General features: G+C 60.0%; 1 protein-coding gene across 1 annotated transcript in view; it reads right to left on the bottom strand.

The window, feature by feature from the left end:
* tbc1d17 (TBC1 domain family, member 17) overlaps positions 1-15,855 on the bottom strand; it is a 133,247-nt gene that overhangs the window by 81,965 nt on the left and 35,427 nt on the right. The window contains exon 14 of the mRNA XM_072492372.1: positions 2,888-2,985. Within this exon, the coding sequence (XP_072348473.1) occupies positions 2,888-2,985 (98 nt within the window). The remainder of the gene's footprint in view (positions 1-2,887; positions 2,986-15,855) is intronic.

Genomic DNA, 15,855 nt, shown 5'->3' with positions numbered 1-15,855 from the left:
TGATATACCTCTCACTGTAACACTCTCTGATATACCCCTGACTGTAACACTGTTACACCCCTCACTGTAACACCCTCTGATACACCCCTCACTGTAACACCAATACACCCCTCACTGTAACACTCTGATATACCCCTCACTGTAACGCTCTGATACACCCCTCACTGTAACACTGATACACCCCTCACTGTAAAACTCTCTGATATACCCCTCACTGTAACACTCTCTGATACACCCCTCACTGTAACACCGATATACCCCTCACTGTAACACTCTCTGATATACCCCTCACTGTAACACTGATACACCCCTCACTGTAACACCCTCTGATATACCCCTCACTGTAACACCCTCTGATACACCCCTCACTGTAACACTGATACACCCCTCACTGTAACACTGATACACCCCTCACTGTAACACTGATACACCCCTCACTGTAACACTCTCTGATGTACCCCTCACTGTAACACTGATACACCCCTCACTGTAACACCGATACACCCCTTACTGTAACACCCTCTGGTACACCCCTCACTGCAACACTGATACACCCCTCACTGTAACACCCTCTGTTACACCCCTCACTGTAACACTGATACACCCCTCACTGTAACACCCTCTGTTACACCCCTCACTGTAACACTGATACACCCCTCACTGTAACACTAATACACCCCTCACTGTAACACTCTCTGATATATCCCTCACTGTAACACTGATATACCCCTCACTGTAACACCGATACACCCCTCACTGTAACACGGATATACCCCTCACTGCAACACTCTGATATACCCCTCACTGTAACACTGATATACCCCTCACTGTAACATGGATATACCCCCCCTCACTGTAACACTGATATACCCCTCAGTGTAACACTGATACACCCATCAGTGTAACACGGATATACCCCTCACTGTAACACCGTCTGATATACCCCTCACTGTAACACTGATACAACCCTCACTGTAACACGGATATACTCCTCACTGTAACACCCTCTGATATACCCCTCACTGTAACACTGATATACCCCTCACTGTAACACTCTCTGATATACCCCTCACTGTAACACTCTCTGATATACCCCTAACTGTAACACGGATATACCCCTCACTGGAACACCCTCTGATATACCCCTCAATGTAACACTGATATACCCCTCACTGTAACACTCTCTGATACACCCCTCACTGTAACACTGATACACCCCTCACTGTAACACTCTCTGGTACACTCCTCACTGTAACACTCTCTGATATACCCCTCACTGTACCACTCTCTGACATACCCCTCACTGTAACACTCTCTGATATACCCCTCACTGTAACACTCTCTGATATACCCCTCACTGTAACACCGATACACCCCTCACTGTAACACTCTCTGATACACCCCTCACTGTAACACTGATACACCCCTCACTGTAACACTGATACACCCCTCACTGTAACACTGATACACCCCTCACTGTAACACTGATACACCCCTCACTGTAACACTCTCTGATATACCCCTCACTGTAACACTGATCCACCCCTCACTGTACCACTGATACACCCCTCACTGTAACACTCTGATACACCCCTCACTGTAACACTCTGATACACCCCTCACTGTAACACTGATACACCCCTCACTGTAACACTGATACACCCTTCACTGTAACACTGATACACCCCTCACTGTAACACTCTGATACACCCCTCACTGTAACACTCTCTGATATACCCCTCACTGTAACACTCTCTGATATACCCCTCACTGTAACACTGATACACCCCTCACTGTAACACCGATACACCCCTCACTGTAACGCTCTCTGATACACCCCTCACTGTAACACTGATACACCCCTCACTGTAACACTCTGATACACCCCTCACTGTAACACTCTCTGATACACCTCTCACTGTAACACCGATACACCCCTCACTGTAACACCGATACACCCCTCACTGTAACACTCTCTGATACACCCCTCACTGTAACACTGATACACCCCTCACTGTAACACTGATACACCCCTCACTGTAACACTGATACACCCCTCACTGTAACACGGATACACCCCTCACTGTAACACTGATACACCCCTCACTGTAACACTGATACACCCCTCACTGTAACACTCTCTGATACACCCCTCACTGTAACACTGATACACCCCTCACTGTAACACTGATACACCACTCACTGTAACACTCTGATACACCCCTCACTGTAACACTCTGATATACCCCTCACTGTAACACTCTCTGATATACCCCTCACTGTAACACTGATACACCCCTCACTGTAACACCGATACACCCCTCACTGTAACACTCTCTGATACACCCCTCACTGTAACACTGATACACCCCTCACTGTAACACTCTCTGATACACCTCTCACTGTAACACTGATACACCCCTCACTGTAACACCGATACACCCCTCACTGTAACACTGATACACCCCTCACTGTAACACTGATACACCCCTCACTGTAACACGGATACACCCCTCACTGTAACACTCTCTGATGTACCCCTCACTGTAACACCGATATACCCCTCACTGTAAAACTCTGATAATGTGCCAGCTTATCGCTCCTTTGTTGCAAAATTGTGATGATTATTCTCCCCATTTGTGTGCCACATACAAAAACATTTGATGTAAAACACAGTTCACCGAGAGCCTGCAATCAGCATTGGGAAACAATATAAGTATTTGGACAGAGTTTGAGGACAATCATTGAATACACACAGTCTCTTTCACATGGTGAGACCATCTGCCTCAATTAAAGACAGTCCTACAAAGTAATACAATCAGAACGGCGCAGTCTGCAGACCACTGCAGGTCCCACTTTACAACAGATTCACATCAAGAGTGCTCACCTCCCACAGCCGCAGTATGTCTGGGAAAGAGAATTCCCGCTTAAACCAGATCAGGAGCCAGCGGAAGCAGAAGCACAGGTTCCCCGACTCTCTGGAATCTGGTGAGGGAGGAAAGTGGTCAGGAATGTTGCTGCGTAACAAGGATCAGCTCTCACACACCACCCAACAGGGAGTATCAGACACACTCCGCATCCACACAGAAAGAAACGCCACCAACGCCAAAGGATCCCAGGAACAAAGCCTCCACCATGGGCATCAGCAGTAATGTGGGCTGCACGGTAGCACAGTGGTTAGCACAGTTGCTTCACAGCTCCAGGGTCCCAGGTTCAATTCCCGGCTTGGGTCACTGTCTGTGTGGAGTTTGCACATTCTCCTCGTGTGCGTGGGTTTCCTCCGGGTCTCCGGTTTCCTCCCACAGTCCAAAGATGTACAGGTTAGGCGAGAAAATGAAAGAGGGAGCAGGCGAGAAAAAGAGGGAGCGCTAAATTGCCCTTAGTGTCCAAAAGGGTTGGGTGGGGTTGCGGGGATGAGGTGGAGGTGTGGGCTTAAGTGGGGTGTTCCTTCCAAGGGCCAGTGCAGACACGATGGGTAAATGGCCTCCTTCTGCACTGAAAATTCTATGAACAAACTACATCTACTGCAAACAGTGGGACACATCAGAAAGGCTGTGTGTTAGGGCAGCAGGGTGGTGCAGTGGTTAGCATTGCTGCCTCACGGCGCTAATGTCCCAGGTTCGATCCCGGCTTTGGGTCACTGTGAAGTTTGCCCATTCTCCCCGTATTTGCGTGGGTTTCGCCCCCACATCCCAAAAGAGGTGCAGGCTAGGTGGATTAGCCACGCTAAATTGCCCTTAATTGGAAAAAATGAATTGGGTACTCTAAATTTATTTTTAAAAAGGCTGTGTGTTGATATGTGTATAATGTCATTACTGAATGTTCCAATGGATTATTTTCTTTCTTTGCGTTCCTGCCGCTATGGTGGTGGGTTCCAGTTGCAGGGTTCCCAGCAAACCTTCCCAGTATCACACTCAAACCATCATTGTCAAACATGGATGTAAACAGTGATTGTCATCAGGCCATTTAACCATGGAGCCTGAATCTGTCTCAATCCACCTCCAAATGCACAGAAGCAGCTCCTGGAACACAGCCCGAGGCCTGGGAACTGATGCAAAGTGAGGCTATTTATCTTTGATCTCTTGGTGAGAGGCTGCAGGAACACTCCAGCCCTACAACATTCATGCCCCCACGGAGTTGGATGGAGACCGTCCAAACTGGTTTCAATTAACAGCTGTCAGGGAAAAGAATAATCTGCTCTATTTCAGCTACATTCAGGCTGAGATACTGAAACGGATGGTTATCCTGCCCTGGGAGTATCAAGAGTGAGTCTGGCCATGTGTGTCAGAGAGAAAAAGAATGTGCGAGGGCGGACGAACTCGAAAGAGAGCCCGGGTGAGCGCCGACACGCCAGAGAGAGAGAGCAAGCGCGAGAGGAGGAGGGCGAGATAGCGCGAGAGGGAGAGGGCGAGATAGCGCGAGAGGGGGAGGGCGAGAAAGCGCGAGAGGAGGAGGGCGAGAAAGCGCGAGAGGAGGAGGGCGAGAAAGCGCGAGAGGAGGAGGGCGAGAAAGCGCGAGAGGAGGAGGGCGAGAAAGCGCGAGAGGAGGAGGGCGAGAAAGCGCGAGAGGAGGAGGGCGAGAAAGCGCGAGAGGAGGAGGGCGAGAAAGCGCGAGAGGAGGAGGGCGAGAAAGCGCGAGAGGAGGAGGGCGAGAAAGCGCGAGAGGAGGAGGGCGAGAAAGCGCGAGAGGAGGAGGGCGAGAAAGCGCGAGAGGAGGAGGGCGAGAAAGCGCGAGAGGAGGAGGGCGAGAAAGCGCGAGAGGAGGAGGGCGAGAAAGCGCGAGAGGAGGAGGGCGAGAAAGCGCGAGAGGAGGAGGGCGAGAAAGCGCGAGAGGAGGAGGGCGAGAAAGCGCGAGAGGAGGAGGGCGAGAAAGCGCGAGAGGAGGAGGGCGAGAAAGCGCGAGAGGAGGAGGGCGAGAAAGCGCGAGAGGAGGAGGGCGAGAAAGCGCGAGAGGAGGAGGGCGAGAAAGCGCGAGAGGAGGAGGGCGAGAAAGCGCGAGAGGAGGAGGGCGAGAAAGCGCGAGAGGAGGAGGGCGAGAAAGCGCGAGAGGAGGAGGGCGAGAAAGCGCGAGAGGAGGAGGGCGAGAAAGCGCGAGAGGAGGAGGGCGAGAAAGCGCGAGAGGAGGAGGGCGAGAAAGCGCGAGAGGAGGAGGGCGAGAAAGCGCGAGAGGAGGAGGGCGAGAAAGCGCGAGAGGAGGAGGGCGAGAAAGCGCGAGAGGAGGAGGGCGAGAAAGCGCGAGAGGAGGAGGGCGAGAAAGCGCGAGAGGAGGAGGGCGATAAAGCGCGAGAGGAGGAGGGCGAGAAAGCGCGAGAGGAGGAGGGCGAGAAAGCGCGAGAGGAGGGCGAGAAAGCGCGAGAGGAGGAGGGCGAGACAGCGCGAGAGGAGGAGGGCGAGAAAGCGCGAGAGGAGGAGAGCGAGAAAGCACGAGAGGGAGAGGGCGAGAAAGCGCAAGAGGGAGAGGGCGAGAAAGCGCGAGAGGAGGAGGGCGAGAAAGCGCGAGAGGAGGAGGGCGAGAAAGCGCGAGAGGAGGAGGGCGAGAAAGCGCGAGAGGAGGAGGGCGAGAAAGCGCGAGAGGAGGAGGGCGAGAAAGCGCGAGAGGGGGAGAGCGAGAAAGCGCGAGAGGAGGAGGGCGAGAAAGCGCGAGAGGAGGAGGGCGAGAAAGCGCGAGAGGAGGAGGGCGAGAAAGCGCGAGAGGAGGAGGGCGAGAAAGCGCGAGAGGAGGAGGGCGAGAAAGCGCGAGAGGAGGAGGGCGAGAAAGCGCGAGAGGAGGAGGGCGAGAAAGCGCGAGAGGGGGATGGCGACAAAGCGCGAGAGGGGGATGGCGACAAAGCGCGAGAGGGGGAGGGCGAGAAAGCGCGAGTGGGTGAGGGCGAGAAAGCGCGAGAGGGTGAGGGCGAGAAAGCGCGAGAGGGGGAGTGCGAGAAAGCGCGAGAGGAGGAGGGCGAGAAAGCGCGAGAGGAGGAGAGCGAGAAAGCGCGAGAGGAGGAGGGCGAGAAAGCGCGAGAGGGGGATGGCGACAAAGCGCGAGAGGAGGACGGCGGGAAAGCGCGAGGAGATGGGCGAAAAAGCGCGAGAGGAGGAGGGCGAGAAAGCGCGAGAGGAGTAGGGCGAGAAAGCGCGAGAGGAGTAGGGCGAGAAAGCGCGAGAGGAGGACGGCGGGAAAGCGCGAGAGGAGGTGGGCCAAAAAGCGCGAGAGGGGGAGGAAGAAAAAGCGCGAGAGGAGTAGGGCGAAAAAGCGCGAGAGGAGTAGGGCGAGAAAGCGCGAGAGGGAGAGGGCGAGAAAGCGCGAGAGGAGGAGAGCGAGAAAGCGCGAGAGGGGGAGGGCAAGAAAGTGCGAGAGGAGGGCGAGAAAGCGCGAGAGGGGGATGGCGACAAAGCGCGAGAGGAGGACGGCGGGAAAGCGCGAGGAGATGGGCGAAAAAGCGCGAGAGGAGGAGGGCGAGAAAGCGCGAGAGGAGGAGGGCGAGAAAGCGCGAGAGGAGTAGGGCGAGAAAGCGCGAGAGGAGGACGGCGGGAAAGCGCGAGAGGAGGTGGGCCAAAAAGCGCGAGAGGGGGAGGAAGAAAAAGCGCGAGAGGAGTAGGGCGAAAAAGCGCGAGAGGAGTAGGGCGAGAAAGCGCGAGAGGGAGAGGGCGAGAAAGCGCGAGAGGAGGAGAGCGAGAAAGCGCGAGAGGGGGAGGGCAAGAAAGTGCGAGAGGAGGAGGGCGAGAAAGCGGGAGAGGAGGAGAGCGAGAAAGCGCGAGAGGAGGAGGGCGAGAAAGCGCGAGAGGAGTAGGGCGAGAAAGCGCGAGAGGGAGAGGGCGAGAAAGCGCGAGAGGAGGACGGCGGGAAAGCGCGAGAGGAGGTGGGCGAAAAAGCGCGAGAGGGGGAGGAAGAAAAAGCGCGAGAGGAGTAGGGCGAAAAAGCGCGAGAGGAGTAGGGCGAGAAAGCGCGAGAGGGAGAGGGCGAGAAAGCGCGAGAGGAGGAGAGCGAGAAAGCGCGAGAGGGGGAGGGCGAGAAAGTGCGAGAGGAGGAGGGCGAGAAAGCGCGAGAGGAGGAGGGTGAGAAAGCGCGAGAGGAGGAGGGTGAGAAAGCGGGAGAGGAGGAGAGCGAGAAAGCGCGAGAGGAGGAGGGCGAGAAAGCACGAGAGGGAGAGGGCGAGAAAGCGCGAGAGGGAGAGGGCGAGAAAGCGCGAGAGGGAGAGGGCGAGAAAGCGCGAGAGGCAGAGGGCGAGAAAGCGCGAGAGGCAGAGGGCGAGAAAGCGCGAGAGGAGGAGGGCGAGAAAGCGCGAGAGGAGGAGGGCGAGAAAGCGCGAGAGGAGGAGGGCGAGAAAGCGCGAGAGGGAGAGGGCGAGAAAGCGCGAGAGGGGGAGGGCGAGAAAGCGCTAGAGGAGGAGGGCGAGAAACGCGAGAGGAGGAGGGCGAGAAAGCGCGAGAGGAGGAGGGCGAGACAGCGCGAGAGGAGGAGGGCGAGAAAGCGCGAGAGGAGGAGAGCGAGAAAGCACGAGAGGGAGAGGGCGCAAAAGCGCAAGAGGGAGAGGGCGAGAAAGCGCGAGAGGAGGAGGGCGAGAAAGCGCGAGAGGAGGAGGGCGAGAAAGCGCGAGAGGAGGAGGGCGAGAAAGCGCGAGAGGAGGAGGGCGAGAAAGCGCGAGAGGAGGAGGGCGAGAAAGCGCGAGAGGAGGAGGGCGAGAAAGCGCGAGAGGAGGAGGGCGAGAAAGCGCGAGAGGAGGAGGGCGAGAAAGCGCGAGGGGGGAGAGCGAGAAAGCGCGAGAGGAGGAGGGCGAGAAAGCGCGAGAGGAGGAGGGCGAGAAAGCGCGAGAGGGGGATGGCGACAAAGCGCGAGAGGGGGAGGGCGAGAAAGCGCGAGAGGGGGAGGGCGAGAAAGCGCGAGAGGGGGAGGGCGAGAAAGCGCGAGAGGGTGAGGGCGAGAAAGCGCGAGAGGGGGAGTGCGAGAAAGCGCGAGAGGAGGAGGGCGAGAAAGCGCGAGAGGAGGAGAGCGAGAAAGCGCGAGAGGAGGAGGGCGAGAAAGCGCGAGAGGGGGATGGCGACAAAGCGCGAGAGGAGGACGGCGGGAAAGCGCGAGGAGATGGGCGAAAAAGCGCGAGAGGGGGAGGGCGAAAAAGCGCGAGAGGAGGAGGGCGAGAAAGCGCGAGAGGAGTAGGGCGAGAAAGCGCGAGAGGGAGAGGGCGAGAAAGCGCGAGAGGAGGACGGCGGGAAAGCGCGAGAGGAGGTGGGCGAAAAAGCGCGAGAGGGGGAGGAAGAAAAAGCGCGAGAGGAGTAGGGCGAAAAAGCGCGAGAGGAGTAGGGCGAAAAAGCGCGAGAGGAGTAGGGCGAAAAAGCGCGAGAGGAGTAGGGCGAGAAAGCGCGAGAGGGAGAGGGCGAGAAAGCGCGAGAGGAGGAGGGCAAGAAAGTGCGAGAGGAGGAGGGCGAGAAAGCGCGAGAGGAGCAGGGTGAGAAAGCGGGAGAGGAGGAGAGCGAGAAAGCGCGAGAGGAGGAGGGCGAGAAAGCGCGAGAGGAGTAGGGCGAGAAAGCGCGAGAGGGAGAGGGCGAGAAAGCGCGAGAGGAGGACGGCGGGAAAGCGCGAGAGGAGGTGGGCGAAAAAGCGCGAGAGGGGGAGGAAGAAAAAGCGCGAGAGGAGTAGGGCGAAAAAGCGCGAGAGGAGTAGGGCGAGAAAGCGCGAGAGGGAGAGGGCGAGAAAGCGCGAGAGGAGGAGAGCGAGAAAGCGCGAGAGGAGGAGGGCGAGAAAGTGCGAGAGGAGGAGGGCGAGAAAGCGCGAGAGGAGGAGGGTGAGAAAGCGGGAGAGGAGGAGAGCGAGAAAGCGCGAGAGGAGGAGGGCGAGAAAGCGCGAGAGGGAGAGGGCGAGAAAGCGCGAGAGGGAGAGGGCGAGAAAGCGCGAGAGGGAGAGGGCGAGAAAGCGCGAGAGGGAGAGGGCGAGAAAGCGCGAGAGGGAGAGGGCGAGAAAGCGCGAGAGGGAGAGGGCGAGAAAGCGCGAGAGGGAGAGGGCGAGAAAGCGCGAGAGGGAGAGGGCGAGAAAGCGCGAGAGGAGGAGGGCGAGAAAGCGCGAGAGGGGGATGGCGAGAAAGCGCGAGAGGGAGAGGGCGAGAAAGCGCGAGAGGGGGAGGGCGAGAAAGCGCTAGAGGAGGAGGGCGAGAAAGCGCGAGAGGGGGAGGGCGAGAAAGCGCGAGAGGGGGAGGGCGAGAAAGCGCGAGAGGGGGAGGGCGAGAAAGCGCGAGAGGGGGAGGGCGAGAAAGCGCGAGAGGGGGAGGGCGAGAAAGCGCGAGAGGAGGAGAGCGAGAAAGCGCGAGAGGAGGAGGGCGAGAAAGCGCGAGTTGGTGAGGGCGAGAAAGCGTGAGAGGGTGAGGGCGAGAAAGCGCGAGAGGAGGACGGCGGGAAAGCGCGAGAGGAGGAGGGCGAAAAAGCGCGAGAGGCGGAGGGCGAAAAAGCGCGAGAGGAGGACGGCGGGAAAGCGCGAGAGGAGGAGGGCGAAAAAGCGCGAGAGGCGGAGGGCGAAAAAGCGCGAGAGGAGTAGGGCGAGAAAGCGCGAGAGGAGTAGGGCGAGAAAGCGCGAGAGGAGTAGGGCGAGAAAGCGCGAGAGGGAGAGGGCGAGAAAGCGCGAGAGGGGGATGGCGAGAAAGCGCGAGAGGGAGAGGGCGAGAAAGCGCGAGAGGGAGAGGGCGAGAAAGCGCGAGAGGGGGATGGCGAGAAAGCGCGAGAGGAGGAGAGCGAGAAAGCGCGAGAGGGGGAGGGCGAGAAAGTGCGAGAGGAGGGCGGCGAGAAAGCGGGAGGAGGAGGAGAGCGAGAAACGCGAGAGGGTGAGGGCAAGAAAGCGCGAGAGGAGGAGGGTGAGAAAGCGCGAGAGGAGGAGGGTGAGAAAGCGCGAGAGGAGGAGAGGGAGAAAGCGCGAGAGGAGGGGAGCAAGTAAGCGCGAGAGGAGGGGAGCAAGAAAGCGCGAGAGGAGGGGAGCGAGAAAGCGCGAGAGGAGGAGAGCGAGAAAGCGCGAGAGGAGGAGAGCGAGAAAGCGCGAGAGGGTGCCGGAGAGAAAGCACGAGAGGGAGCGGGAGAGAAAGCACGAGAGGGAGCGGGAGAGAAAGCACGAGAGGGAGCTGGAGAGAAAGCACGAGAGGGAGCGGGAGAGAAAGGGAGAAGGAGCGGGTGGTAATGAGAGAGAAAGCGGGAGAGAAAGCACGCGAGGGAGCCGGAGAGAAAGCACGAGAGGGAGTGGGAGAGAAAGCACGAGAGGGAGCGGGCGAGAAAGAGGGAGGGAGCGGGCGAGAGAAAGAGAGGGAGAGGGCGAGAGAAAGAGAGTGAGCGGACGAGAGAAAGAGAGTGAGCGGGTTGAGAAAAAGAGAGGGAACGGGCGAGAAAGAGAGAGGGAGCGGGCGAGAGAAAGAGAGGGAGAGGGCGAGAGAAAGAGAGTGAGCGGGTTGAGAAAAAGAGAGGGAACGGGCGAGAAAGCGCGAGAGGGCGACATAGCGCAAGAGGAGTAGGGCGAGAAAGCGCGAGAGGAGTCGGGCGAGCAAGCACGAGAGGGCGACATAGCGCAAGAGGACGGCGAGAAAGCGCGAGAGGAGGTGGGCGAAAAAGCGCGAGAGGAGTAGGGCGAAAAAGCGCGAGAGGAGTAGGGCGAAAAAGCGCGAGAGGAGGAGGGCGAGAAAGCGCGCGAGGAGGAGGGCGAGAAAGCGCGAGAGGAGTAGGGCGAGAAAGCGCGAGAGGAGTACGGCGAGAAAGCGCGAGAGGAGTAGGGCGAGAAAGCGCGAGAGGAGTAGGGCGAGAAAGCGCGAGAGGAGTAGGGCGAGAAAGCGCGAGTAGGGCGAGAAAGCGCGAGAGTAGGGCGAGAAAGCGCGAGAGGAGGAGGGCGAGAAAGCGCGAGAGGAGGAGGGCGAGAAAGCGCGAGAGGAGGAGGGCGAGAAAGCGCGAGAGGAGGAGGGCGAGAAAGCGCGAGAGGAGTAGGGCGAGAAAGCGCGAGAGGAGTAGGGCGAGAAAGCGCGAGAGGAGGTGGGCGAGAAAGCGCGAGAGGAGGAGGGCGAGAAAGCGCGAGAGGAGTAGGGCGAGAAAGCGCGAGAGGAGTAGGGCGAGAAAGCGCGAGAGGAGTAGAGCGAGAAAGCGCGAGAGGAGTAGGGCGAGAAAGCGCGAGAGGAGTAGGGCGAGAAAGCGCGAGAGGAGTAGGGCGAGAAAGCGCGAGAGGAGTAGGGCGAGAAAGCGCGAGAGGAGGAGGGCGAGAAAGCGCGAGGGGAGGAGGGCGAGAAAGCGCGAGGGGAGGAGGGCGAGAAAGCGCGAGAGGAGGTGGGCGAGAAAGCGCGAGAGGAGTAGGGCGAGAAAGCACGAGAGGAGGTGGGCGAGAAAGCGCGAGAGGAGTAGGGCGAGAAAGCGCGAGAGGAGTAGGGCGAGAAAGCGCGAGAGGGGGAGGGCGAGAAAGCGCGAGAGGGGGAGGGCGAGAAAGCGCGAGAGCAGTAGGGCGAGAAAGCGCGAGAGGAGTAGGGCGAGAAAGCGCGAGAGGAGTAGGGCGAGAAAGCGCGAGAGGAGTAGGGCGAGAAAGCGCGAGAGGGAGAGGGAGAGTAAGCGCGAGAGTAGGGCGAGGAAGCGCGAGAGGAGTAGGGCGAGAAAGCGCGAGAGGAGTAGGGCGAGAAAGCGCGAGAGGAGTAGGGCGAGAAAGCGCGAGAGGAGTAGGGCGAGAAAGCGCGAGAGGAGTAGGGCGAGAAAGCGCGAGAGGAGTAGGGCGAGAAAGCGCGAGAGGAGTAGGGCGAGAAAGCGCGAGAGGAGTAGGGCGAGAAAGCGCGAGAGGAGTAGGGCGAGAAAGCGCGAGAGGAGTAGGGCGAGAAAGCGCGAGAGGAGTAGGGCGAGAAAGCGCGAGAGGAGTAGGGCGAGAAAGCGCGAGAGGAGTAGGGCGAGAAAGCGCGAGAGGGGTAGGGCGAGAAAGCGCGAGAGGAGTAGGGCGAGAAAGCGCGAGAGGAGTAGGGCGAGAAAGCGCGAGAGGAGGAGGGCGAGAAAGCGCGAGAGGAGGAGGGCGAGAAAGCGCGAGAGGAGTAGGGCGAGAAAGCGCGAGAGGAGTAGGGCGAGAAAGCGCGAGAGGAGGTGGGCGAGAAAGCGCGAGAGGAGGAGGGCGAGAAAGCGCGAGAGGAGTAGGGCGAGAAAGCGCGAGAGGAGTAGGGCGAGAAAGCGCGAGAGGAGTAGAGCGAGAAAGCGCGAGAGGAGTAGGGCGAGAAAGCGCGAGAGGAGTAGGGCGAGAAAGCGCGAGAGGAGTAGGGCGAGAAAGCGCGAGAGGAGTAGGGCGAGAAAGCGCGAGAGGAGGAGGGCGAGAAAGCGCGAGGGGAGGAGGGCGAGAAAGCGCGAGGGGAGGAGGGCGAGAAAGCGCGAGAGGAGGTGGGCGAGAAAGCGCGAGAGGAGTAGGGCGAGAAAGCACGAGAGGAGGTGGGCGAGAAAGCGCGAGAGGAGTAGGGCGAGAAAGCGCGAGAGGAGTAGGGCGAGAAAGCGCGAGAGGGGGAGGGCGAGAAAGCGCGAGAGGGGGAGGGCGAGAAAGCGCGAGAGCAGTAGGGCGAGAAAGCGCGAGAGGAGTAGGGCGAGAAAGCGCGAGAGGAGTAGGGCGAGAAAGCGCGAGAGGAGTAGGGCGAGAAAGCGCGAGAGGGAGAGGGAGAGTAAGCGCGAGAGTAGGGCGAGGAAGCGCGAGAGGAGTAGGGCGAGGAAGCGCGAGAGGAGTAGGGCGAGAAAGCGCGAGAGGAGTAGGGCGAGAAAGCGCGAGAGGAGTAGGGCGAGAAAGCGCGAGAGGAGTAGGGCGAGAAAGCGCGAGAGGAGTAGGGCGAGAAAGCGCGAGAGGAGTAGGGCGAGAAAGCGCGAGAGGAGTAGGGCGAGAAAGCGCGAGAGGAGTAGGGCGAGAAAGCGCGAGAGGAGTAGCGCGAGAGGAGTAGGGCGAGAAAGCGCGAGAGGAGTAGGGCGAGAAAGCGCGAGAGGAGTAGGGCGAGAAAGCGCGAGAGGGGTAGGGCGAGAAAGCGCGAGAGGAGTAGGGCGAGAAAGCGCGAGAGGAGTAGGGCGAGAAAGCGCGAGAGGGAGAGTAAGCGCGAGAGGAGTAGGGCGAGAAAGCGCGAGAGGAGTAGGGCGAGAAAGCGCGAGAGGGAGAGGGAGAGTAAGCGCGAGAGGAGTAGGGCGAGAAAGCGCGAGAGGAGTAGGGCGAGAAAGCGCGAGAGGGGGAGGGCGAGAAAGCGCGAGAGGGAGAGGGAGAGTAAGCGCGAGAGGAGTAGGGCGAGAAAGCGCGAGAGGAGTAGGGCGAGAAAGCGCGAGAGGATGAGGGCGAGAAAGCGCGAGAGGGAGAGTAAGCGCGAGAGGAGTAGGGCGAGAAAGCGCGAGAGTAGGGCGAGAAAGCGCGAGAGGAGTAGGGCGAGAAAGCGCGAGAGGAGTAGGGCGAGAAAGCGCGAGAGGAGGAGGGCGAGAAAGCGCGAGAGGAGGAGGGCGAGAAAGCGCGAGAGGAGTAGGGCGAGAAAGCGCGAGAGGGGGAGGGCGAGAAAGCGCGAGAGGAGTAGGGCGAGAAAGCGCTAGAGGAGGAGGGCGAGAAAGCGCGAGAGGAGTAGGGCGAGAACGCGCGATAGGGAGAGGGCGAGAAAACGCGAGAGGGGGAGGGCGAGAAAGCGCGAGAGGAGGAGGGCGAGAAAGCGCGAGAGGAGGAGGGCGAGAAAGCGCGAGAGGGAGCGGGAGATAAAGCACGAGAGGGAGCGGGAGATAAAGCACGAGTGTGAGCGGGAGAGAAAGGGAGAAGGAGCGGGTGGGAAAGAGAGAGGGAGCGGGCGGTAATGAGAGAGAAAGCGGGAGAGAAAGCACGCGAGGGAGCCGGAGAGAAAGCACGAGAGGGAGTGGGAGAGAAAGCACAAGAAGGATCGGGCGAGAAAGAGGGAGGGAGCGGGCGAGAAAGAGAGAGGGAGCGGGCGAGAGAAAGAGAGGGAGAGGGCGAGAGAAAGAGAGTGAGCGGGTTGAGAAAAAGAGAGGGAACGGGCGAGAATGAGGGAGGGAGCTGGCGAGAAAGAGCGAGGGAGCGGGTTGAGAAAAAGAGAGGGAACGGGCGAGAAAGCGCGAGATGGAGAGGGCGAGCAAGCACGAGAGGGCGACATAGCGCAAGAGGAGGAGGGCGAAAAAGCGCGAGAGGAGTCGGGCGAGAAAGCGCGAGAGGAGTCGGGCGAGAAAGCGCGAGAGGAGTCGGGCGAGAAAGCGCGAGAGGAGTAGGGCGAGAAAGCGCGAGAGGAGTAGGGCGAGAAAGCGCGAGAGGAGTAGGGCGAGAAAGCGCGAGAGGAGTAGGGCGAGAAAGCGCGAGAGGAGGAGGGCGAGAAAGCGCGAGGGGAGGAGGGCGAGAAAGCGCGAGAGGAGGTGGGCGAGAAAGCGCGAGAGGAGTAGGGCGAGAAAGCGCGAGAGGAGTAGGGCGAGAAAGCGCGAGAGGAGGTGGGCGAGAAAGCGCGAGAGGAGGTGGGCGAGAAAGCGCGAGAGGAGGTGGGCGAGAAAGCGCGAGAGGAGTAGGGCGAGAAAGCGCGAGAGGAGTAGGGCGAGAAAGCGCGAGAGGGGGAGGGCGAGAAAGCGCGAGAGGAGTAGGGCGAGAAAGCGCGAGAGGAGTAGGGCGAGAAAGCGCGAGAGGAGTAGGGCGAGAAAGCGCGAGAGGAGTAGGGCGAGAAAGCGCGAGAGGAGGAGGGCGAGAAAGCGCGAGGGGAGGAGGGCGAGAAAGCGCGAGAGGAGGTGGGCGAGAAAGCGCGAGAGGAGTAGGGCGGGAAAGCGCGAGAGGGAGAGGGCGAGAAAGCGGGAGAGGACGAGGGCGAGAAAGCGCGAGAGGAGTAGGGCGAGAAAGCGGGAGAGGACGAGGGCGAGAAAGCGCGAGAGGAGTAGGGCGAGAAAGCGCGAGAGGAGTAGGGCGAGAAAGCGCGAGAGGAGTAGGGCGAGAAAGCGCGAGAGGAGTAGGGCGAGAAAGCGCGAGAGGACGAGGGCGAGAAAGCGCGAGAGGAGTAGGGCGAGAAAGCGCGAGAGGAGTAGGGCGAGAAAGCGCGAGAGGAGTAGGGCGAGAAAGCGCGAGAGGAGTAGGGCGAGAAAGCGCGAGAGGAGTAGGGCGAGAAAGCGCGAGAGGAGTAGGGCGAGAAAGCGCGAGAGTAGGGCGAGAAAGCGCGAGAGGAGTAGGGCGAGAAAGCGAGAGAGGAGTAGGGCGAGAAAGCGCGAGAGTAGGGCGAGAAAGCGCGAGAGGAGTAGGGCGAGAAAGCGCGAGACGAGGAGGGCGAGAAAACGCGAGAGGGGGAGGGAGAGTAAGCGCGAGAGTAGGGCGAGAAAGCGCGAGAGGAGTAGGGCGAGAAAGCGCGAGACGAGGAGGGCGAGAAAACGCGAGACGAGGAGGGCGAGAAAACGCGAGAGGGGGAGGGAGAGTAAGCGCGAGAGTAGGGCGAGAAAGCGCGAGAGGAGGATGGCGACATAGCGCAAGAGTAGGGCGAGAAAGCGCGAGAGGAGTAGGGCGAGAAAGCGCGAGAGGAGTAGGGCGAGAAAGCGCGAGAGGAGTAGGGCGAGAAAGCGCGAGAGGAGTAGGGCGAGAAAGCGCGAGAGGGGGATGGCGAGAAAGCGCGAGAGGAGGACGGCGAGAAAGCGCGAGAGGAGGAGGGCGAGAAAGCGCGAGAGGGGGAGGGCGAGAAAGCGCGAGAGGGGGAGGGCAAGAAAGCGCCAGAGGGGGAGGGCGAGAAAGCGCGAGAGGAGGAGGGCGAGAAAGCGCGAGAGGGGGAGGGCGAGAAAGCGCGAGGGGGGAGGGCGAGAAAGCGCGAGAGGGGGAGGGCGAGAAAGCGCGAGAGGGGGAGGGCGAGAAAGCGCGAGAGGGGGAGGGCGAGAAAGCGCGAGAGGGGGAGGGCGAGAAAGCGCGAGAGGGGGAGGGCGAGAAAGC

The sequence above is a fragment of the Scyliorhinus torazame genome, chromosome 29, assembly GCF_047496885.1.
Source record: "Scyliorhinus torazame isolate Kashiwa2021f chromosome 29, sScyTor2.1, whole genome shotgun sequence".
Classification (NCBI taxonomy): domain Eukaryota; kingdom Metazoa; phylum Chordata; class Chondrichthyes; order Carcharhiniformes; family Scyliorhinidae; genus Scyliorhinus; species Scyliorhinus torazame.
This window is presented reverse-complemented; position numbering and strand designations above follow the sequence as displayed.